A 24,817-nucleotide genomic window follows, 5' to 3' on the forward strand; every position below is an offset into this window, starting at 1 on the left:
TTAGTTTTCCCTCCCCATAAGGAACCTTTTATGCTGCCTAACTTTGATCGGTCATATTTCAAAAACTAATTTGAATTTTTTGAAATGGTAAAAAGCAACTTAAAACTTAGTAAAATCTCTATAAAATAAGACTTACCTGTATAGATAATGTTGCTTTTTTCATTATCTCTGTAAATTAATTAGCTCATTAGAGTTTTTCTATTTAAATGGAAAATTCTCAGACTAACAGTCCAAATTGTTACTGATTATGTTATTTTTTGACTTTTTTTTATATATCTTTGCTTATTTTCCAGATAAAGAGTATTTTGATACTCTGCACATTTTTGGTGCTGTTGAACAGGTTTAATCAACTTAGAAATTATTTGTAGATTGTCTTTGTGACATGTAGTGTTTTAAAAATTATCTTTATATTTGCTCTTTCATCTTTTACTTATGAGTAGACTTTTAAAGTCTAAAATTCCAAACAAGAAATTGATCCAACTTCATTTTATATCAAGCAAAATTACTGTAAAGGACTATAATGATCCCACAATAAATATGACACATAATGCTTCACTTTTTTGCTCTCTATCTTTATGCTCATCATTGTTTGTTTATTTAGAGCTTAATCTTAAACAGAACAAAAAAATATTTTCTATTTTTTTTTAAAGCTGTAAAAAATCAGGTAAAATGATCAAATTTATATGAAAAATTTCAAGTATTCTAAGTTTGTAATCTAATTTTTATATTTTTGTTTGTACATTTCCATTAGGTTTGATTTGCCGTATAAGTTGTAAAGACTCTTATTTTTCTTTAAGTTTTTACACTAAACATTTTATTTTATTTACTAAAAAAATTGAAATTAAAAGTTATTTCAAAACCTTTAATTAGTTTTTTATTAAATTTAACTTATAAAGCAATCTCATGTACATATATGTTTTCTTTTGTGTTCTTGTTTATTTCAAAATGACAATTAAAAGTATTAAATTTTATCGTTTTGCAGAGTTTGTTTTTCTACTAGCTATTTTTTATTTAGCTAACTAATCAAAAAAACTTAAATGACAAACTATGAAGAATGATTAGTTTTCTGGTCTAATTAAACTTATTTTCGATATTTTTTTAGTAATAATCAATAGTATATTTGACAGTTAAATTTAATGTAGCTTCATTAATATTTTTGTCTAACTACTTTTTTCTAGAAAAAAAAGTAATGTACAAAGTATACAACACCTTCTTACATCAAAATAAGAACAGATGTATATGTTCTGTGTTGTCAAATTTTTATCATGAAAACAACCATAGAGCTTCAGCAAATGCTTTAAATACGTGGTACAAATCTAATTCTAAGAGTTTTCCACAACTAGGTTTGTGTTGTTAACAAAATTATAGTAACAAAGCTTATGTTTATGAACTCATAAAATATATTTAAAGTTAGTATTTATATTTTTTTTAGTATTTTATAGTTTAAAAACTGACTTTAAACTTTTATTTCTCTATAAAATTAGATAAACTATAAGCTAAAGAAGCATGACTAGCTTGTTTAAATTAAACAATAACTGTAATAGTAAAAGCTTGTTAAACTAAGTTATTAAAAGTTTGAAATTTTTCTGAACAAAAAACTTGATTGATAGATTCCAAAAAATTGTTGATGAATAGAAATCTTTCCTGGAAAGTTGTAGTTTTAGGGTTGCGCCAACAGGCAAAAAACTCAGTTTTGTTGCAAGTTGTGCGGCCAGAAGGCGCATGTGAGAGAGAGATAGAGCGCAAAGTGAAGAATTATATACGAAAGTTTGGATATTTTAATTACTTTGGAAAATGCAATCAACCTCTTTACAAAGGCGTAAGTAGTTACCCAACATGTTTGATTTTTATTTAAATGAAATAGTGTTAATATTAAGTGTATAAAGAAAATAACTTAGCTGCAGATAAACTTAAAAAAATACAGATGCTTATTATTGTTTTTTAAAATATAAAACAAAAGAAAAAAAGTATAAACATATATATAACAACTATCTTTGCTACTATAAGTAAAGTTTGCGCTGCTTTCAAAAGTTTAATGAGATATTATTTTAATAAATGATCAAAAGTTATTTGAAAACCATTATTCAGAAAGTTTAACATAATTCTTTTAAATTAATTAACATAAAAATATTTTATCATTTATTTTACAAGTTTTATTCTGAAACTTTTAAGGAAATCATCTCATCTATGTGCAGCTAACTAAATTTTAAAGCTTTGATTAAAAAAGATCTAGTAAAAAGTTAGTCTGTCAGTTATAGAATATCTTAAAGTTTGTAAATTGCAAAGAAGAATAGTTTTAAAAAAATATGTTATATAGTGTAGTTTTCTTATTGATACTTTACTTTCTATATACAGTTTTTTTTGAAAGTTTTATAATTGCTTCTTGTTCTAATGTTTTTTAAACTTTTAGCGTACAGTTGCCTTTTACAAAAATTTTTTTTATAATTCTTCAACTATTTAATACCAGAAAAAGTCTTACAAACCTTAAAGATACTGCAGAAATAAGTACAAATTTACTTCATAAGAGTAGAAAGTAGTATCGCAGTACATTTAAAAATTTAATTAAATACTAAAAATTTAAAGAACCTAATGTACATGGTTGAGTTCAACAATGAAGAAAGTGCAAAAAGTTTAGCCTCACAAAGCGAAGTGCAAAATCGAATTGCTACTTTGAAATTTAAACATCGGATAGGCGGACGTAAAACAAGAACTAGGAAACTGGTACCGGAGGAAAATATGAAAGAACAACTTAAAAAGTGTGAAAGTGTGAGTTTTCTGAAAATTAAAAGCTGTTTCTATGTAAACTTAAAAATTAATTGAGTGTAATTTACAATAATACATACTTAATTATATGAACATTTTTTTTTGCTACCTGCGTTGTGAAATTTAGTTTTTGTACAAGCTTCAACTATTATATACAATATTAGACGTGCTTCTTTGATGCTTTATATTAGGGTTTCCCAAACTTTTTTTTCATGAAGCCCTCTTTAAGAAAATTAAAAAAGTTATGGCCCCCTCCAACAAGATTTCTCAAAAAACTACCCTTAAATACACATACACTAAGACCTTTTTTTGCTCTTCACCATCAACTCAAGAGTATCTAGTGTAAGTTTCAAATTATGGCCTCATAGCCCCCCTTTGGTTCCTTTGCTGCTTATGGCCCCTAAATTTCTGTAATAGCCCTCAAGGGGGCCATATGGCTCACTTTGGGAAACCCTGGTTTACATTTTTATGGTCTATTGCCACTAATAATACAATAGTTTCAAATAAACTTTACTAATCAGTTACTTCATATATTATACTTTAAATAGTTAAAGGTAATATTAGTAGAAGGATTAATATTCCTATTCGAAACGCTTTAAAAAAGTTGATTTGGGTAGAAAACCGTCTGTGTTCAAATATGACACTTTTTATGTGATCCTTCTTAATTAACTGCATTCTTATTTTTTTTTTTATGTTTGTATTGGTATTTAAAGAATTTAAAAATTTCAACGTTTAAATAAATGGTATTTTGAATTAAAACAATATCAGTAAGAACGTTTTAACTGTAAAAAAGTAAATTTAACCTTCGAATTGTCAACAAGCTTATGAAAAATATAAAGAATTTGTACTTAGTTTCAAGAAATAATGTTTTAACAATTCAATTATTTATCTTTTTTTTTTTATTGACTTTCATAAATTACTTAAATGATCAAATATTTAGGTCAACTTTTTATGTACTAGGTTTTTATTATTTTGTACTTTGTTTAGATGTCTGCTCAAGTTCTCATGCTTTATCATAAATATTCATCAAATTCGAAAAATATTCGTGAAAAGTTTTTTATTGGAAGTGTGGTAGAGGATTTTTTCCAACATAATTTTGAGTCGTACAACTTTACAGCTTGTTAGTTCATTTTTATTAAAAACTGTTGTGTCCTAAAATTTTAAATATATTCACTTTACATGTGCGCTAATATAAGTTTTTCATCTATTCTAGCGTAATCACTGTAAGATGTACTACTTTTTGTATCTTTTTATGTGTAATTTTTTTTATGAAAATGCGTACAAGTTTTTTATATTTTAATACGTTAATATTATATTTCTTTATCTTATCCAGGTGGTTTTTTAATAAAATTGCGTGTCAGGAAATAATTTCAAACTGTAGATTTCCTATTAACTTTTAAAAATAGCCATTCAAGTACTTAAATTTTACTTATATATAGTAACACTGATGTTTAAAATGTTTCTTAAAGTTGTTTATGCTCGCATTTTACGTTTTATTTTGATTTAATAAAACCAAGTATATTTATGAACTTAATGTAAGTAAAAAAAAAAAATTGACGTTGTATAATGATACTAAAGCAGGGTTTGGAAAATATCGCTCTTTTAGGGGCAATTTAGGATATCAGGGGACTTTGAAAAGTAAGGGGACGAAAAATTAAATGTGTAATTAATTATTAAATAAGTGATTTATAATAAACGGGGGCGATTTTATTTTAGATTTTTTAAAAGGGGTGTTTATTAAAACGAGTTTGGTAAGCCTTGCTCAAAAGCGAAGAGCTAGGACAAAACTGCTTATAACCTATTTTATTTATTTATTCTTTAAATTTACTATCATGAGTCTGATTCCTTCATAAAAAATAATTTCTTCACTAAATCTAAACACTAACATATTTTATATATGTATACATACAGAAAGGATACATTTTTGTAGTAAAAATGAATGTTAGTTTTGTGAATAAATTTTAATTTTTTGTTTTCCAAAAGCAATTTAAAAACCAATTCTATTTGTTTGAAAATGTATTTATGTGAATAAGATATTTTTAAACTTAAAAATAGGGTTGACAATTAATTGTAAATGACTAAAGTATTAGACTTATATACAGTAAGAGTAGTTTAGTCAGCAAGAGAGTATAAGAAATCGTACAAAAAATTTGAGCATAATTTTTTGCCCTAAATAAAAATATCATTGTTTTTCTAACAGTAAAAACGCATTATTTAAATGATGTTTAATGAGACAAATCTTAAATCATTTTTGAAAATCATAGTTAAACTCTCATTTCTTTGTTTCTGAAGTCTAGTGCAGCAAATTTAATTAAAAAATTTTATGGTTTACACTTATTGATTATCTCACTTAAGTTAGAAATATTAGTGTTTGTCGAATAGTGAAGTCTAAAATTTGAGCTAATTTAATTGTTTTATAGTTACTATAAATTTTTCAAGTATTTAATTTAGTGTTTGTATTAATTTTTCCTAGAACTAATTTTTCAATTTGTACTGGTCAACCGTAATGAAAAATATTAAGAGTTTTTCAGTTATTGTAGTTACAGTAATTAGTTGGCTGTTGAAATAAGTTCACCCAAGTTTAGCAATAAACACAATCTAATTTTACTAAAAAGTTAATAATAAGTAAAAATAGTTTTTAAGCGAAATAAATTTTAATGAATTTTGTCACCTTATTACACCATTGAACTCATCAAATACTTTTGTACATTTTTACCCCATTTAAACCTCCAAACAGTACCGTTCGGTACGGTGATGTCGGGCTACGGTCGCAACAGTTCGGACATCGACCTGTCCATCACCAGCCTGTCCATGAGCGAAACCAGTAAACTGTCCGGGTCGGACATCGTGTCATTGAAGGAGGTGAACCATGACAAAGCGCAGAAGTTCATCAAGGTGGTCAGAAGCGGCGCCGTGCAGCTCTTCACCGAGTCCAGTCGGTTTTTGTAAATGTTTTACTTTTATTTTATTTCATTTTTTTTTATTGTTCCATTATATTTTTATAAAAATCCAAATTTATATTTTATCACAGCAGCTGATGCTTCAAAAAGCTACTAAAACAAGCTTAGTGATTTAAGATACAGATAACTATAGATTAGTTTGTTGAAGTAAATTAAAGAAACTGTATCTCAACCAGGTAGGTGTCAAATATGCACAAAGGGTCAATTTTGCAAAAAGGAACATTTTTGCACAAAGACATTTTTGCACGGCGTCTATTTAGCACAACTTATTTTTTTTATATAACTGTTACCCCTAACCCTTACTTTTCAATACCTTTTATTTTTTATTTTTTTATTAATTTGATTTTTTACTTTTGCTGTTACCCCTTACTCTCGGGCGGTAACTTTTTTTTCTTTTTTGTGTTTTTATTAACTTAGTTATATTTTTTCTTGTATTCTTTTTTTACTCGCGTGCAAAATTGACCTTTTGTGCAAAAGTGTCCCTTCTTGCATATTTGACCCGTCCCCATCTCAACCATCTATAAAACTTAAGTTTCTACCTTGCTATTTTTTTAATAACCTATATTTTTAGTTAGTGACTTATTTTTTTATTGATGCATTAAGAATTAATCAGCTAAACTAGTTGAAGTTTTATTTCTTATATTTTACAAACAGTTCATTAATGCACACTAAACCGTTTTTTTTTGGACTGTCGTATTTTCAACCGCTACTTTTTAACTATTTTACAACTTAAACAATTACAAATGTTTCTTTAGACAATCTCCTTCCGTCTTTTCTTCCGGAAATAAGCAACATAAACGTCATAGACGCCAAATATCCTCTGCTGTCGTTTGATTTCGACATGCTCGGCATTTTCACTGAATCGTCGTTCAATAACAGGTTTTTAAACAATTAAGATGTTAAGAAAATTATAGCATTTGAATTTTAAGCTGTTATAAAAACTTAAAAAACTTTGTATAACTTTAAAAATAGTCGTTTTTTTTTAATTTCTAATGTTTATAAAATTTTAATGTCCGATACTGAAAGAGTTTAACAGTAAAATTGGTGCTTAGTATGATTTTAGTGACTTTTGTTTTACATTAATTTTACGTATGCACAATGCACATTGCATTTAAAAAAATCAAAAATAAGTATAACTGTGATTTTATAGTGCTCTTATAACTCAGTTTCTACTCTTATCCAAACAGCCCACACATTTAACTCACGTAACTAATAACAAAGTTGATAGATTTTCAAAGCAACATTACAAGCATATACACTAAGTTACGAAATTACTTGAACGTTTAACAAAAAGTAACATCAATATAATTTCACATACAAACAGGTCGGGGGTGCAGATGGGAATTTGCATCAACAACTACTGCAGGATGGACCACAGGGTGTCGCCGTTGATATGGCTGATAAGGGAGACGATGCAGCAGTCCAAGCTCACCCCCGACAACAACACCGACAAGATCACGTACGACGGCATCACCCCGTTCATGATCACCACCCTCGTCCTGTTCTACCTGATGAGGCTGGACAAGCCCGTCATTCCGCCCATGAGAAAGCTGATCAAAAAGCACAACGGTCAGTTGGTTTGTGTTGAATTGAAATTACCGCGGTTATTGCTTGTAGAATAGGCGTGGAGAGCTGTTGAAGATTATAACGGTTTTGTTAGGAGTTTTAGTTGAAGCTGTAGTTTCAAAGAATGTGAATTACGTAAAAGAATAAATAGTTGTAAAAATACAACATGTTTATTCTTATTTTCTATGAAAATTAACAATAAAAAAATTTAGGCACTTGAAATAGATGTATTTTATAGATTACAATTGTAAAATTTAAAAGCGTGTAATTGTCAGTTCTAAAATTAAAAAAAAAACTATGTTCATGTGTGCATTAGTTTTGTATATATTTACAGTTTTTATTGAAAACAACTTATCCACTTCTTTAACTCAAGATCTTTTTACTTTTCCAAAACGGAATCACCTGTACACTACAAGTTACAATATATAATGTTTTATATTAAATGACATATCCATTTTTTTTCACTAATTTTAACTACTAGCTAGTTAACAATCGCGTTTGCTTTTAACTTTTCGGGGTGCTTGAAGATAACACATGTTATTTTACCAAGTATTTTCTCTTGTTCAGACCCGGACGACTGGATACTGGGCAGTTTCAGGACGCGACTGAACGATTGCGCTTTCATCGGAAGGAGCAAGAGAAACGAGATGTCGATCGAAGAGCTGTTCGTTGGCTTCCTGGATTACTACAAGCTCATGGACTTCAAAAATCGAACCTTTTGTCTCGCTATGGTTTGTACGCGTGTTGTTGAAAATTTAAAATAGAACTGTTGTGTTATTGATAACAGTGATGAAATTTTAGAGATTAGATTATTTTCAACAATTTAGTGCCAGCAAAAAAAATATATTTGTAAAATTATTAAAAAGTTTCGTGTGTATTATAACAAAGCTTCAAAATTTTACTTGAAATTTTTTTTAGCTTTATTTTAAAGTATGTCTCTTGGCTAGTTAAAACGTACTTTATATAGTAAAAAGTCATTTCTGTAAAAATTTGGACTAAACGATTATTTTATAGAAAGTTTTCTAAGGATTTTTTAATTAAGTTTATTTTTTGATTTACAGATTCAAAATTTTCAAAAGATATTTCTAAATAGTTAAAAAAGTATTACATGTTTAAAAAAGTTAATAGTTAAAACTTTTGGTCCAAAGTTTAAAAGAAATCAACATTAAATCTGTGCAAGTAATTAATGAAATAAAACTAGTTAAGAATAAAATTTGAAATTTGATTTAGTTTAGGTATAAAATGAAGAAACAATTTTTTTTCCAAGTAAATGTTTATATATCTTTTTTAATTTGTACCTTTTATCAGAAACTTATAGTGCTAGTCAACTTTAATCCCTTATAATTCTAAGTTACGTTAAAAAACTCATTAAGCGGTAAAAAGTTTTCGATAGCTGTGATAAAATTCGACAAAATAAGATCAACTTTGATAACTATTATCTTTACAGATCGTTTATTACTTAAAAATAAACTAAACAAACTTAAAATTAGAAAAACTAGGTAAACCCCCTAGGATCTTAATGCATTATTTATTTATTGTTAATAGAACTTTTTATATAAATGACTTTTATAAACAATGTTTATTTAAAGCGTTAGGAAAATATTGTATTTTACAATTTAAGGCAATATGGAGGTATAAGATTATTTTACAAAAAATAACTTTTATTCTTATTTAAAAACTTCAGCTGTATTTTAAAACAGTTTTTATACAAAATATTATAATAATTATCAGTTTTTTAGATAAGTATTAAGTATTTAAAAGCCTTAATTGTAGTAGTTTTTGTGCAAAAATAATATTGAACTTATTATTTCCTCTATGTTTATAACAACAAAAAATAAAAATATAAGTACAACCAATTTTATAAGTATAAATATTTTTGTTTATTACATTTTTTATAAAGAGCAGCAAAATTTTTGAAAATAAAAACATTTTTTACAGCGTTTTGTTATGATATATAAAGTGCAAGCATGCATTTACAGCAGGGTTTCCCAAACTCATTTTCTAAATCGCCCCCTTTTCAGAAATTTAAAATATAATCGCCCCCCACGATTTTACAAAGTATTTTTTCTCTTGAGTACAAACTTTTGAGCCGAAAAAGTTGTGTTCGAAATATAACTTAGTCTGGTACTTCTTATGCACGCACTTTTTGGCTGTGTTCAAAATAGTTTACAGGGCTTGAGAAAATAAGTTACATTTGTTTTCTTATAAGCCCAGTAAAGTGTATTAAAATACTTAATTATTAAAAAGCCTTGTGTTATCTGTAATCAATCCTGTTTAGATATGAATTGTTTTGAAACTAATGAAACTTTTTGGGTAGTGGTGGAAAACTTTTGTAGTCAGTAATTCATATTTACTAAAAAATCTTTTCTAGTTTCAACTCGTTAGAAAATGTAATTGCGGGCTGCATGATTTAGAAAAATTACAAATAAGAAAGTTGAAAAACTCGAGCAAAATTGTAATAAAATGATTTAGTATTATTGTGATCTAGGAAATACTATTGTGAACTGAAAACCAAATTGAAAGTGTATTTCAAAATATTAAGTATCAAAAGACTAAATTTTGTTTATTTTGCACAAGTACTTTTCAAGTTACTTAGCGGGTCTAAATTTGACTGGATCTTAACCGTACGTTACCCATCTGAAATCTTAAGTTAATCCTGACATTATAACAACCTCTCATATAACGAATTTCGGACATTTAGAAGTTAATACTAAGTAACTTATTTAAACCGCACAAAATACTTAAATTATTTTATAGATAGGCGTATTCTAAACTTACTATACCAGAGATTAAAAAGCTATAAAAGAATGAACAGTTTATTTTACATATAAACAAATAAATATTAAAACATAATTTCTGATCTAGTTTGAGGAAGTTTGACCGACTGGTTGATTATCTCACATGAAAAGTTGTTTCATCAACAGCTTCAGTTAATGCAGAAAAATTATTAATTTCAATGCTAAGATATATTATAAGCAAGTTAGTTGTAAAGTTATAACTTAGTTTTAAATTTTTTAAACTATATGTTTTGTAGTAGAATACTATTAAATAGTATTTGACTTGGAATAACCTTTAGGAAACTAAACCTTAATTTAAAAAATTTCTTTTTTCTTAATTAAATTCTAAAAAATAAAATCAAAAATTTTACAGTTAATTCTGTGAACAGAAAGTAATCGATTAAAAAATTCTTTTAATTAAGTTAAAATTTTGTTTTGTAACTGTAGCAGTCTTTTTGATGGCTTATTTAATACTGTTTAAATTTATTTTTTCTCTAGTTATTAGCCTATAATAATTTACCAAAAGAAAATAGTGAAAAACTAAAAGCTAGTGTTCAACTATTAAAATAAACAACACAATATAATTGCTAATATATCAAAAATTAAGATAAAACAAAAAACAGTTGTATTAATAGTTTAAAATTTCTTAATATATAGATTTTTTAACAATAATAAATCAAGTTAGAAAATAAAATTGAGTTTAAAGAAATCTTTTAAATGAAAAATTTAAAATCAATTCAAACAGAGACCTCAAATCTATACTCTTCTAAAACCAAAAAAAAAAATTTTGAAATAAAAACTTTAATGGTTATCAAGATTTTTTTATTTATACAGATTAAACAAGTAATAACAAAAATATGTCAAATAAATTTCTTTCAAACAAATACTTTAATCACTATGCTATAAAAACTTTTAGTGTAATGTAAAACGACAAATATATACTACAAAATTAACAAGGTCAAAATAAAATTATTATCAGATTTATAACATAAACCAGCTAATAAATACAGTAGACTTCCGCTTAAGTTTGCACTTTGAACAAAATCAAAAAGTGCAAACTCAAAAATTGTTGCAATTTTTTGTTTTAAATAACAAATTAAAATATGTTATATGCAATAACGTTATGCATAAACATAAAAATCAACTAAAACATAAAACAAACATTTATTAAAAAAATAGATCTATATAAGCTATTAATTATTATGTATTTTTGTTTTATTAATACTTAGTTAGTAATAGACTTTATTTAAGTTAAATTTAAGAAAATAAAAATTTGTACTTTTTTTGGGTAAAATGTGCGAACTTAAGAGGAAGTCTACCGTAATTAGTATTTATTAGGCGTTATGCAAACCTGTTGTAGAACAAATAACTTAATAAAATTTTTATAATAAAAAGACTACTTAAATACAATACAAACAAGGTTTAATAAGAAATATTTTAAAAGATCAAATAAAATAAAATAAACTTTCATAAAATAATGTCTGCTACTGAAGTCTAATATAATGTGAAGGATGAGGTTCATGACTGCTCGCAAGTTTTTCTAATTTGATTCTTAATCAGTAAAATAAAGTCTCCTTTACAAATATCTAGATTAGATCTTTTGCTCAAGATGTTGATAACTGAACTGAAAGCTTTCTCAACAACATAGCTAGAAAGAAAAACTATAAACAACAATCTAAATTCCTCTCAAATAATTGGATACTTTTGTCTTAGTTTTTGTTGAGTCCAAAAGTTTTCATATCGTTCTTTGGAAAAATCTACTTTAAGTTCAAGGTCAGTTTGTAAGTCTAAGAAGGTTTCCTGTAAGTCGTTTACTTCAAAAAGATATGCCTCGAAGGGATCCATATTTTTATCTATATGATAGCTTTTTTGTGTCAAATCGAAATTTTACTACTTAATATGTTGAAATTGTTAAAAATTACAGATCTTTTTAGGTTTTTTTTGCCTAAATTGTCAAACTCCAGGTTTTTTCAGGTTTATAGGTAAATTATTTATTTCTTAGTCTAACTTAGTGACTTTTCAAAAAACAATTAGAAATATCCAATAAAAATAAAAGTATACAGGGTTGCCAGTTTACCTAGAAATTTAATAACATATAACATAGATTTTTACAAACCACTTATGATCCCAAATAATATAAATGTCAGGTTATAAAATGGTTAGAGAGATTCCGATCGTCTATGATCTATGTAATTGTTAAATAAGAAAGTATATGAATGAAAACATGTAATTTACTTAAAAGTAGGAGTCATAAGTACTTGATTTTTTCTCTATGTTTTACATAAACAAAAAAAAAATTTTTGTTTAAGTTTTACCTCAGGGTCAAATATTTAATAGCAAGCTAAAATTAGTAAAATAACAATATAAAAAGTAAAAATTTTATGACAGCCCAAAACTTTAAAATCGCCCCCTTTTCGCCCCCTTACTAGTTATCGCCCACCCTTTCGCCCCCTTACTAATTATCGCCCCCCAATTTACTAAAATCGCCCCCAGGGGGGCGATATCGCCCACTTTGGGAAACCCTGATTTACAGTCATGTTCTCAGTGACTTTTTTTGAAATATAAATGCATAATACAGGGTTGCCACTTTACCTGGAAACCTGGAAAGACGTTGAAAAACCTGGAATTTGACAATTTAGGCAAAAAAAAAACATGGAAAAACCTGGAATTTTGAACAAATATCACTAAAAAAACCTGGAATTTTAACAAATTTCTCATGTTCAGTAGTATAATTTCGATTTTACACAAAAAATCTATCATATAAATAAAAAAATTTGTTAACATCAAAAAAATTTTTTAGTAAAAAACATATTTTAAGTAGCTTAACAGTATCTTTTCAATGTTTTTATACTATTTAACACAGTTTGTTACCTTAAACTTAACTTTAAACTGAAAATAGACCCAAAAATGTGTACTTTTAAAAACCTGGAAGAAATTTGAAAAACCTGGAAAAATTTTTGAAAAAAACGAGTGGCAACCTTGATCATACCTAAGGTAAAAGTAAAATTAACCGAACGTACACGAATTTTAAGAGTATAGAATATACATAGGTTCGTTTATAGAAAATGAGGTTAGTCTTTAGCACTAATGCTATTGTTTTTTTATATTCTAGCAATGGCAATCCTGCAATGTTTGTCAAAATAGTTTTAACAGTGTTCAGCATGTTGTTGTTTTTATTTACTTTAAGAACTTCCACAGGGCAGGCAGGAAACCAAGAAAGCTAAGCATCACTTTCTCAGCATTCGGAGTCCACTGCACTCGTTTGAAGGTCCAATAGGAAAAAACTGCAAAGTTTCAAACCTAGAATCGTTGAAAAGACAATTCGAGATATTGTCAAGGTTGCTGTTTTACTAATGCTTATCAAATTTTTAAACTCTTTACATTTAGTTCCCTATATTTTGAATACTTCATTAATGAAGTATCAAGGATTATGATACACTATTTAAACAACACATTAAAGTTTTATATTCATTTGTCATCACGATTTTTATCTATATAAATGTGTCTACTAGTTTAAGAAAATAATATTAATAAAATTATATCAGGATAAAATGACTTGTACAACACAAGTTTTCAGATTTTGTTGTTACTTGCTTTTAAAATTAACTATTAAATTTGGTTTAATTGCTTTTTTATTTTACCTGGTTTTTTACGAAAAAACAGTTATACAATTAAAGACTGTAAAATAAACATTAAATGTAGGCATTGTAGATTTTAAAACATTCCTATAAGAATAAACAGTTAAATTAACAAAAATCTCACACAATTTAAGAAATTTAGAAACAAGTAAAACGAATTGTGTTTTAATTTTTAAAAGTAAAAGAGTTTAAGTAAGTCCTTGCTTTTTAAAATAGTGCATATACCATAAATTTATAAATTAAAAAATCAGCATAAAGTGTATGCTTTCGTTCAGCTTATGCTTAAACTTAAAGCTTGGTTCATCAATATTTAAATTTAGTTTTTACAGTTTTGAGTAGAGCTATTTCAGTTATAATAAACAGTTTTACTTTATTTTTTTTTCCTTTGTAAAAAAGTTTCTAAAATTTTTGCCATCTTAGTTTAACAGCAACACGTTTTTTATTGATAAATTTTTCTAATAATATAAGTAGTTCATACAATCAATTCTATTTATTACCAAGTTCAAGAGCTAAAAGTTAACATATATTTAAATTTTTTTAGACGTTTAGAAGACAAAAAAGATAAGCATTCCGGCCACGAAGATTGGGGCGTTTTATCGTTTTTAGACTTAGATAAAATTAGATAATATGTTTTGTTTTTTAGGAAAATATTTTAGTTAACTTATTACAATAAACAAGTTGTTTAACATTGTTTTAGATGTCCTTTAGAAAATTTATAAGCTAAATATATAACAATAAGAAATTCACTTTTGATTTTTTCAATTTGCTAGTCGATTTTTCTTTCCTACTAAAATTTAGATAAAAATTCTTTGTAAAACTTTTTAAATTTGTTCTTAAAAATAATATTATAACTTTTTTACTTAATTTGATTCATAAAAATTACTTAAAATTTTGAACGTTTTTACTTCAAAACCAACTAATTGTTTTTTCAAGAGAAAAGTTATATAATGCTATTTAATATAGATATTAAAAATTATAATATATTAAAATTTTTAACATAAATTTAAAAAAAAGTTTTCAGCAATTATATTTTGTATCTCTTTTACATAAAATCTAATTTAATTGGAATAGTTTATCTATCTAACGAATAAAACATTAATTTTGGTTAAAAACAGATTCTTAATTAAATTCGTATAGTTGTTATTTCTAATTTATTTTTGAAAGATTTTAATTTTTTATTCCGATTAACTGTTTAAATTTAACTATGCTAGTTAAAATAAACTAATGAATACAGCTAATGAAGAGTTTTTTTTAATTTTTCATTTATGTAGTTTTATCTTTGTTGTTTGCATAAATAGTATTTGTTGATAATTTAAAAAATGTTGGAAAGTGTTAAAAATAATGTTTTTATAAAATTGTGTCTAAGTGTACGTGTATTTTAATGCGAAGCATAGATTAGTTTACTTATTTTATTACTTTTAAAAACTTTTACACTTTTTCCTCTATAAGTTTGGTTGAAATTATATATTACTTAAGTTACACATTTCCTTTTCATATTTTGATATTTATCCTTAAAAAATATTAATTTTCTCATTTTTTAATCTAAAAGCTACTTTTTATGAATTAAAATGCACTTCACCTTTACTTTTAACTTAATGAGTTATGAATTTTAGGTAACTTTGATAATTTTTACCCCAAACTTTAGTCAATTAATAAAATGTATAGTACTTAACTTAATAATTAAGTATTCTTGAAATTTTCACTGTTATACAAAATGATAGAATCTACCATTTTTTCTCAACTAAATAAAAACTTTAAAAAAATTGTGAAAAACAAAATTAATTACGATTTTTATATACTTTTAAGTACAATCACAAAATCACATATAGTTAATTCATCTAATAGTTTATTTTAAAATGCAATAAAGAATAATTTTGATTAAAATTTTCGTAAGAGATTTAAATGTGAAATTAGTTTTTGAAATCTGGTAAGATTGCTTGAATGTCCAATGTCGATAAGTCTTCATTTAACAGATTTTTGTGGTGGCCTTCATAGCATTCTTCTAACGTTTTTGAAGCTGTTTATAATGTTTTTTTTTACCAAACTTTAAAAACTAGCTTTAAATAACAACTTTTGACACAACTATATATATCAAAAACCAAATTTATTTCAAAAATCTGTCAATTATTTTTAACACTTTTAGTTTTTAAAAATGAACCAGTTTGGTATTAAGTTCATGTTGTGTTTGTTAAGTTTGTATTTTTATGTTAAGTTTGTGTTGGTTGAAATTCAAAGTCATGAACTAAGTTAAAAATATACTTTTTTAACAAGAAGTATAAAATATTAGTTTTTTTAGTTTAAATAAAAAAATATTATTTATTATAAAAACTATTATACTTAATTGTAAATAGGTTTTAATTTGTACTTGTATTAAACACTAGCTTATTTAAAAAATCAACTACCGTATGTTTTTCTAAAGTAATGTTTTTATCTTATCGGCCATGTGCTGTTTCTTAACCTTTTAGAATAAAATTTTACCTACCACTGTGACAATTTTCCGAGCTAGATGGATGTTGACCATCTTCAATTGATGTTTGTGCTCTGATTACTTCCTGACAGTGTTCAGCCAAGTATCTTTCTAACTCGTCTGTATTTTGTTACTAGACATAACGTAGAGATAAATTACTTTAAAAACAGACATTTTAAAGCTCAATTTTCCAATTATTAAAAACAATTAAGCCAGATTTTTAGTTATCGTTCCCAAATAAATTAATAAAATAACTATGAAATGAATTGGTATTTTAAAAATAAGCAATGTATGTAGTAAAGATACTTTTATATTTGCAATTTTGACCTAAAAAAGTGAAAATTTGTTAGATCATAACTCGCACTTAGAACACATACTAAAAATGATAGTTAACTTTTTTAAAATAAAAGACGAAATAATCTGTATTCATATATGTTAAAAGCTTTTCTGCTAGGATTTTTGTAAATTTATTACATTATAGCTTTCAATGCTAATGTTTTAAAGTTTCATGCACATATAATTATCATATATTTACTAACAATTACTTTTTATCTAATTTTATAAGCTTTACGGCTTATATAATCTCATAAGTTTTTTATCTACTTACCTAATCTCGAAAAATTTGGTTGACTTTTATTTATTTCTCTTGCTTCGTTGCCTTCATTACTTTTGCATTTCACACTTTTTAAGTCTACAAAATCTTCGTAACCTGTCAAGTCTATACAATCGTCATCTTTGAACCTTTTAGCCTCAATCTCTTCATTGTCTGCAGGTCTCTTTCTCACCTCTATCAGTTTGTTTGAATTATTCATTGTACTTCCATTGCTTTGTCTAACGCGCTTCACTTGGGACTTGACTCTGGGTTTGCAGCCGGTGTTCAGCTGGTCCGGACCGAACTGCTTGTACCGGTTGTTTGGCTGGTTGGCGTGCTTCCTGATGAGCTCGGAAAGAACCGGGTCGTTCAGCTGGACCAGCTCGCCGCTTTTCCCTTTCATTTTGACGATGGTTTCTTTCGCCACCTCGCCTCTCGCTTCTTTTTTGCCTTTGACTTGTTTTTGTTTAGGGTGTTTTTGGTTGACGAACTTGGAGAAGCTCATCAGCACGGGAACGATCATCTGCTGCAGCTTGAAGTTGTTTTTGTTGAGGAGGCATATCTGCCGGTTCAAGTTGACTATTTCCTGCTGAAGCTCGCTCGTCTGCTCCCTGTACCTTTTGTTCTCCTGCTCCAGCCTCTTCTCGACTTCCCTGGAAAACAGCCTGGCCATCTCCAGCATGCCCTGGGTGGAAGTGTTGGCGTACGGAAGGCTTTCGAGCGAAGTTTGTTTTTCGCTTTTGAACTTGTTGAGTCCTTCGCCCGGCTCGTCTGCTCCGTCCGGAAGAAACATTGGCTGGAAACAAAAGTTGGTTTAGAAAACTGTTTATTTTTTTGTTTGAACTTTAGTCCTTTAGAATACACTATGACAGTTTAAAATAATTTAAAGTTGTTTTCTACTGAATATCTCACTCTGTCATTGGAAGTTAAAAAATAACTATTAAAATTTATATAAAAGCGTGTTTCTGTTGAATTGTACAAACTATACCGCAACTGACTAAGTATTAAATTATATAATAAAAATTCTTATCAATAAATTTTATTGAAGGATAGGTATTGCAAACATAAAAAATTAACTAAAGAGACACATAACAAATTTAAAATCAACATTTCATTAGTTAACGATATAGTATCCTAATTGTCTCTTAGTTTTAGAACTAATGCACTAAAATTATTTGGCAGGATTAAAACTTTTGGCATCAAGTAAGCAATCACTAATCTTAAAGAGACAACAAAGTCGCTCATTTTTTGTTTTGATTTTTGTTTTTATGTGTTTTATTTTTCTGAAAATACACCAAATATAGTTTATCATGTATCTTATATATATCTTTTTAGTAAAGCTACTTAAAGCATGAAATTTAAACTAAATCCAACTGCACTTTCAAAACAACCCACCTGGTTCTTGATGGTCGCCTCCGGTATGAACTTGTTCCTGTGCTCGGCCGGGCAGTAGGCCACCTCGAGCGCCTTCAAGTGCTGCATGTACTGCACGTGGAAGTGGAGGATCTTGAGGCGGGTCATCCTCGTGCCGGAGGGGATGTTGGGGATGAGGGAGAGCAGGCTGCGGTAGGCGCGGCTCAGCTTGCGGCGCGATCTCGTCGTGTCGCTCAGCAGCTCTGTTTCTTCTTGAGTTTCGTCTTGGTTCCTTCGCGCTGCCATTTTTTTTTCTTGCTTTTGTTTGCTTTTTTGTGTTTGTTTCGTAACCTTTTTTGAGTTACTTTAGTTTTAATATTCACAAAATAACAACAAGTAAAAATTCTGTTGATAGTTATGTTCTTTTTTTGATTTAAATATCAACTCTAATTTAAAATCGGAACAACATGATACGGCTTGTCGAATTTTAATGTAGCATTTAAGAGAGTACTACTAAAAGCAGAATTTTAAACTTCAAAAGTACTCTAGTATATGAAAACACTGTAAAGCCAAAATTTTGCATCATGATGAAAGATTAGTTTACGCAAGTAAGACAAAAATATACTGAAGACTAGAGGGTTGTATTATAATAGTTTACACAGATGTCTTGAATGCTATTATCTTAATTTCATTAAAACATACTTGGCTTTAATATTTTTATTTATAGTAATCATAAGACTTTTCAGTGGATTTGAACATAAAAAGTGCTTTCATATTATTAGCTTTTCAAAGGTAATCTTACTAGAAGAAACTTTTATATATTTTTTCAATTTCGTTCTACTGTTATTTTTAGTGACCCTTCTTGTAAACTTTAAAAGTTTAAAGCTAATTTAAGACGCAAAATCTTTATATAACTAAAACCTATCAGCTTACTTAATTTCAGCTTGTTTAATTTCAGCTATAAACAATAATAGATTAACTTTTAAATACAGCTTTACAAAAACAAGTATAAAATTTATTTTATTTTTCACTGTATGGTAAGAAAAATTAAATGTAGTTCTAATATTACCGTAAAATTAGTTTGCAGTTTTATTAAAAAGTTTTTTTAGCTAATAAGTTGTGCTTTACCTATATTTTAGTTTTTATAACTTGAATTTAGTTAGTACAAATGTGTACTGGTTTCCGTTATTAATATTTCGCATATTGTATACAGTTCTAGCTTATCATCATTTAACTTGTTAATAACATTAAAAAAATTTTTTTAAGTTTATAGCAATTATCAAAACAAAAAAAATATTGTTACAAAATTAACTATAATAAATCTAAACTTGTTTGAAACAACTTGTACATTTATTTAAAAATTTATTTGAGATTAAGAATATTTAAAACAATTGCAGCTTATATCATTAAGTTATCGAAGTCCTACTTAGATTTTTGGTTTTAAAGTTTGAAATAACAGATAAAAAACTTTATTTAAAAAGTTTATTTCTATTAATTTTTCGATATTATGTGCCTTTGATAATATTCTATTGAACTGTTATAGCTTTTATAATAAAATCATTGCTTCTAATTTAATTTTCAATTAATTGTCTAAGTTTTTACGTTGAGTATTTTTTATCTTTTTACTTTTAATAGATAAGTTAGTTAACTATTAAAACTGTTCTTCTAATATCTTCTTATATTTTACTATAGGAGTGAAACATTTTGTTATTTTAATAATCTGCAAAAGTATATTTTATTCTATGGACATTAAGTAGTAAATGATTACATTTTTAGATGTGATTTACCGATTCTAATACAACATCACTACGAAAACTTGTTCAAGTAATTGTACTACCAGTGATTTATCCATAATTTTGCTACATTACAAGTACAACTAAACCGAATTTCTGTCTTAACTATTTGTTAAATAATAATATTCTTTAAAAAGCTTTAATAGTAATTGTACATTTGGTCTTTTAAGTGAAGGTTTTATAAATAACCAGTTATATATCATGTAATAAATTTAAAAATGTTAAAGTTAAGAAATGTTAAAATATCATTACGAACGATTAAATCTAATTAACTAAGACAAAGATAAACTCACTTGTTGAGGAATTCTTGGTAAATTTGAGCAAAAATTAAAATAAATGGATTGAGTTAAGTTCAATAATGACGTCACTTTTACGGATCAATGTTCATTTTTTTAGGTTTTACTTAAGATTTTTCACACATTTTATACTACTTATTAAAAAATATCTATTTACAGCTAACATAACATATTTTTAGTACTTTTTCACTAGTTTTTTTTTCATATATACTAATAATTTGATTATCCGGAATAGTATAACAACTTATGGTGAAAAATATAAATCTGTATTTTTACTTAAAAAATTAGCTCTTTTTTGCTACCTTAATTTTCTATGTTGTTTTTAAATAGTATATGTACTAATTCAAAATTTTATTTGTGACCGGTTTCGGTGAAAAAAAAAAAGACCTTGTCAAACAATCAATAAGGTAGTGAACTTCACTCTCACAATGTTGTTTACATGATAATTTAAACTTATTTCTGCATGAAAACAAAAATTAAAAGATGTTGATTCAGAGTTTTCAAATTTGTAATTGTATAGAATGTATAGTTGAGTAAATGTGCACTAAGTTCTCTTTAAAAATGTTTTTAACAGCTTCTTAATACACTTTATTAAGCAATTTATTTATATCATACAACTATTACAGATGTAAACACTGAAATAAATGTATACTAAATATTGTAATTTGTAAACTTATTTCAACGCAAACTTATAGAACTATTTTAAAAACTTTTTTATGTAACAAATAAAAATATATATTGAGTTTTCGTTCACTTTTTTGATGACTAAATTTTCAAAATATAAACCAGCTTTTATTTTTTAATTTTTGACAAAGCGTAGTGTCTGTATTAGAGTAAGGTTTTTAGTAAAAAGTACTTCAAATGTACTAAACTTATATGCCATTGACTGAAAATACCACTTGGGTAGAAAACTATTGTATTTTGGTGTATAAGTTTTAATAGATTGTGTAACAAGAAAACAACGATCACAAATATGTTCAGAGGGTTTAGTATATCAAAAGACTACTCAGTCATTATACAAATTAATTAAACGAACAATTAAATCAGCACACAAAGTACGGCCCGCAAGAATGTTTTTAATATAAATGGGATGCGGCCAGTGAAAGGTAAACATATAGAAATCAAAAGTAGTAAAGTCAATTTACTATAACTTAATATTCACTTTTTCTATAATTTTGCCTCATAAAATATTTACTTAATTTCTTGGCAATTGGTAATAACTCTGGTACATAGCACATGTTAGAAGTGATTGGTGTTATAAATCTACCCGATCAAGGATCCTAATGTTATCGATCCGATAGATCACTGAATTTATTTTACTCGTTTTAGCTCCTTCTAGTTTTAATAGCTAAGTTTTTACTATATTGCTTTGAAAAGTCTTTGGCAGTGATCTTCACTTTGAGGAAAGTTTTGAACCTTACTTTAAATGTTACAACAAAAACTTGGAACTTAAATTAGATAGCCCAGAGTTAATGCTGAAAAATAGTCTTAGGCATGCTTAAGGAGAATTTATATATTTACATTAGATATTACGGAGTTTATGATGATGAGCAAAAAAAGGTCTTAGGCATATTTTAGAGGATTTTTTAAAATCACTAGACATTTAGGAAAATATAGAAACTTATGCTAGATCAGGTTTTCCAAAAGTGGGTGATACCGCCCCATAGCGGCAATTTTAGAAAGTCGGGGAAAATAACTAGTAAAGGGGGGGGGGGGAATTATTTTTAAACTTACACTATATATTCTTGAGTTGCAGATGAAGAGCAAAAAAAAAAGAAAAAAAAGGTTCTAAGTGTTTTTATCAGTAATTTTGAAACTTACACTAGATATTCTTGAGTTGCAGATAAAGAGCAAAAAACGGTCTTAGGTGTTTTTAAATGGTAGAAATTTGAGGCAATAGCCTTTTTAATTTCTTTAAAGGGGGGAATTAGAAGGGGTGCAAAACTTGTTTCATTCTAGCTTAGTGTGCAAAGTTTTCAACTGCTAGAATAAAAACTTTGATCGTTTTTAAATAACGTAATTTAAAAATACCAATGAAATTATTAATTAGCACTTAAAAATTGTTGTTGAAACTTTTTTACTACATTGGTAGTAATATAACACTTAATTGTTACGTGTAAGCTTTGTTCTATTTATTTTTCAATCAACTTAAAACATTTAGAACCCGGATCCTAATTTAAAAATAAGATCTGAATGCTAGTTTGACAAAAATATTTGGATCCTAATTTTTTAGATCCGGTAGACTACTAATTGGTGTACTAAATTAAAATACAAATTTTAAACTACTCTTAGTTTAATACTTTTTGGTTTTTCCCTAGTACATATTTTCAAATAGCGAAGGAGTCGAAAAATTACAGCACCTGGCCAAATACAAATCTCAAAGCAAAAATTTTCGGCCGGGGTATACTTATCAGCTCTCGCAATCTAAGGGGTTGCTTACAGGTAAGATTGGATAGAAAAGGACAAACAGGATGTAAAAAGCATCTTTGATTATTAGAAAAAGATAAAAAACATTATTGTTTATTTACATAAACTAAAGAAATCAAAGTTTAATTAACTTCAAGCTAGACTAAAACTACAAATGATAACAAGACAATTGATCACAAAAGTACAATAAGGTAATAAGTAAGCACATAGTTAAACTTTTAGACAACAAACCAGCTACATTTTTACTTAAGTGCTCAGCCTTAAATATAACGTTTAAGTTTATTTACAACACACTAACTGCAATTGCGATTCTAAAACGTTTTCTGTTTTAACTTTTCTTTTTTTACTTACAGACTTATTTATTATTATTTTCTTTATTATTATTTAGAGCTTATATCCGTTTACGGAACTTTAAAGACGCAAGCAATAACGTTTTAATGCATATTATTTGTACTAGTCTTAAAAAAACTAGTATTTTTATTACACAGCTAAAAACATGTTTATATAAAACAAAAAAAATGTTTGACACTTTTGAAACTTACAATTACGCTTTTAGTTTAATACGCTCTACTAGTGCTTATTATTGTATGTTTTATCAAATTTCTCTATTAAAGTGGTAGTTTTTTATTCATCACTGTAAATATTTTTAGTAACTGTAACCCTTAATCTTTACATAGAACAATCAACGAGTTTTTTTATTGAAAATTTGGCTCTTTACACATAAAATACTGGCGACCCCTCTACTGTATTAACTAATTAAAAAATAATAGAGTTTAAAATGATCGAGATTTATAAATAATAAACTATATAAGTGTATCACAGTTGAAAATAGACAGAATAAGCAAGAAATTCGCAAAATAGGAAATATAAAGTAATTGATTTAAGTATTTTACGTTATTTTATCATATACCATAGAATAATAATTTTTAAAACGTAATAAACCGAGAATAAGTAATTAAAGTGTTCATGGTAAAAAAGTGTACACAAACATTCTAATTTATATAGTCTACCCTGCGTATTTTTGAAGAACTGGATATACTGCTTTTTAGAGTATCATATGTGCTCTAAAAACTGAAATTAAATTACTTAAGTTATAAAACAAACTAAGTAAGCAAGCCGCTTAAAATATTAAGAAACTCAATAAGCTTGCGCCTACGTACTTATTACACATATAGCAATATACAAGAAGTTTTGATGAAGTAACAATAAACCAGACTGCTCAACAGTTTATTAAGCAGCTTGTAATACAACAATAATAATAAAATACAATACTTTTTATAAAGTATAAAAAATAAAATCATAAAAAACACTTGTCTGACTGTTTAAGGTTATCACAACCATGTACCAAGTACTAAATTTTTAATCTTTTTTTATTTAACTATTATTACTTTTATTTCAGTTCAAACTTTCAAGTAGCTGTATAAGTTTTCAAATAGTTGTTTGTAGTGTTTTACCCAACGTTATGCACATTTTATTGAAATCAAACAAAATCTAAATTGTACTCGCAAAACGATTTAGAAGCTTTTATTACGTACATTTAAAATTGATAAGATTGTAGTTTTTTTTTTTGTATAGCATTCAGGTCTTACTGTTTAAGGTAATATAAAACGTTTTTATACAAACAGGTAGGATGAGTGTGGTTAAATTAAATGTTCTACAAAAACTCCTTATTAGTTTTATTAAAAAGTTTGCACGGCTTCTTGAATAACAAAGTTGTTTTTATTGTTATGTTGTTAACAACGTTGTTTAATATATGAATTAAATAAGCTACAACGTTTTTAAGGTTATAATCTAACAATCAATTATTGTTTCAATATTATAAATGTATTTAAAACCAAAAATTGCTTATGGTATATTGAGTCATGGAAAAAGTTTTTAAAAATAATAAGTGTTTTTGTAATAGATACTTTTGTCAATTAACATGTCATAGATTTGAATATTTAAAACTATGTTGTCAACTAAAACGTCCCTCTTTCATTTTAAAACATAAAGGAAAAAATTTCAAACAATGAGCTTGAATAACTTTTTATGACTAAAGTTGTTCTAAAATTATTATTTTAATTTTACAAATAGATAAAACTTTAATGAGCTATTGTTATACTTAATTCTAAAGAAAGTTTAAATTTAACTTTATTGTGAAAATGCACTAATATACGCTTTGAATTAAAACAAAAAAAATTTAAAC

General features: G+C 26.6%; 1 protein-coding gene across 1 annotated transcript; it reads left to right on the top strand.

The window, feature by feature from the left end:
- Positions 1–1,233: 1,233 nt before the first annotated feature.
- Positions 1,234–14,393, top strand: LOC145829886 (poly(A) RNA polymerase, mitochondrial-like). Its single transcript, XM_082937761.1, has 10 exons — positions 1,234–1,343; positions 1,611–1,819; positions 2,584–2,766; positions 3,751–3,883; positions 5,501–5,698; positions 6,479–6,602; positions 7,048–7,292; positions 7,857–8,020; positions 13,265–13,404; positions 14,246–14,393. Exons 2-10 carry the CDS (start codon positions 1,628–1,630, stop codon positions 14,328–14,330), a joined length of 1,464 nt encoding a protein of 487 aa, XP_082793887.1. The 5' UTR covers positions 1,234–1,343; positions 1,611–1,627; the 3' UTR covers positions 14,331–14,393.
- The last annotated feature ends 10,424 nt before the right edge of the window (positions 14,394–24,817 follow it).

This window comes from Thalia democratica, chromosome 2, assembly GCF_965202585.1.
Source record: "Thalia democratica chromosome 2, ktThaDemo2.hap1.1, whole genome shotgun sequence".
Lineage (NCBI taxonomy): Eukaryota > Metazoa > Chordata > Thaliacea > Salpida > Salpidae > Thalia > Thalia democratica.

Coding starts and splice junctions, on each gene's coding strand:
- LOC145829886 (XM_082937761.1), top strand. CDS start 1,628: ATGAATAGAAATCTTTCCTGGAAAGTTGTAGTTTTAGGGTTGCGCCAA. Junction 2,767..3,750: donor AACTTAAAAAGTGTGAAAGT/GTGAGTTTTCTG, acceptor TACTTTGTTTAG/ATGTCTGCTCAAGTTCTCAT. Junction 6,603..7,047: donor GAATCGTCGTTCAATAACAG/GTTTTTAAACAA, acceptor ACATACAAACAG/GTCGGGGGTGCAGATGGGAA.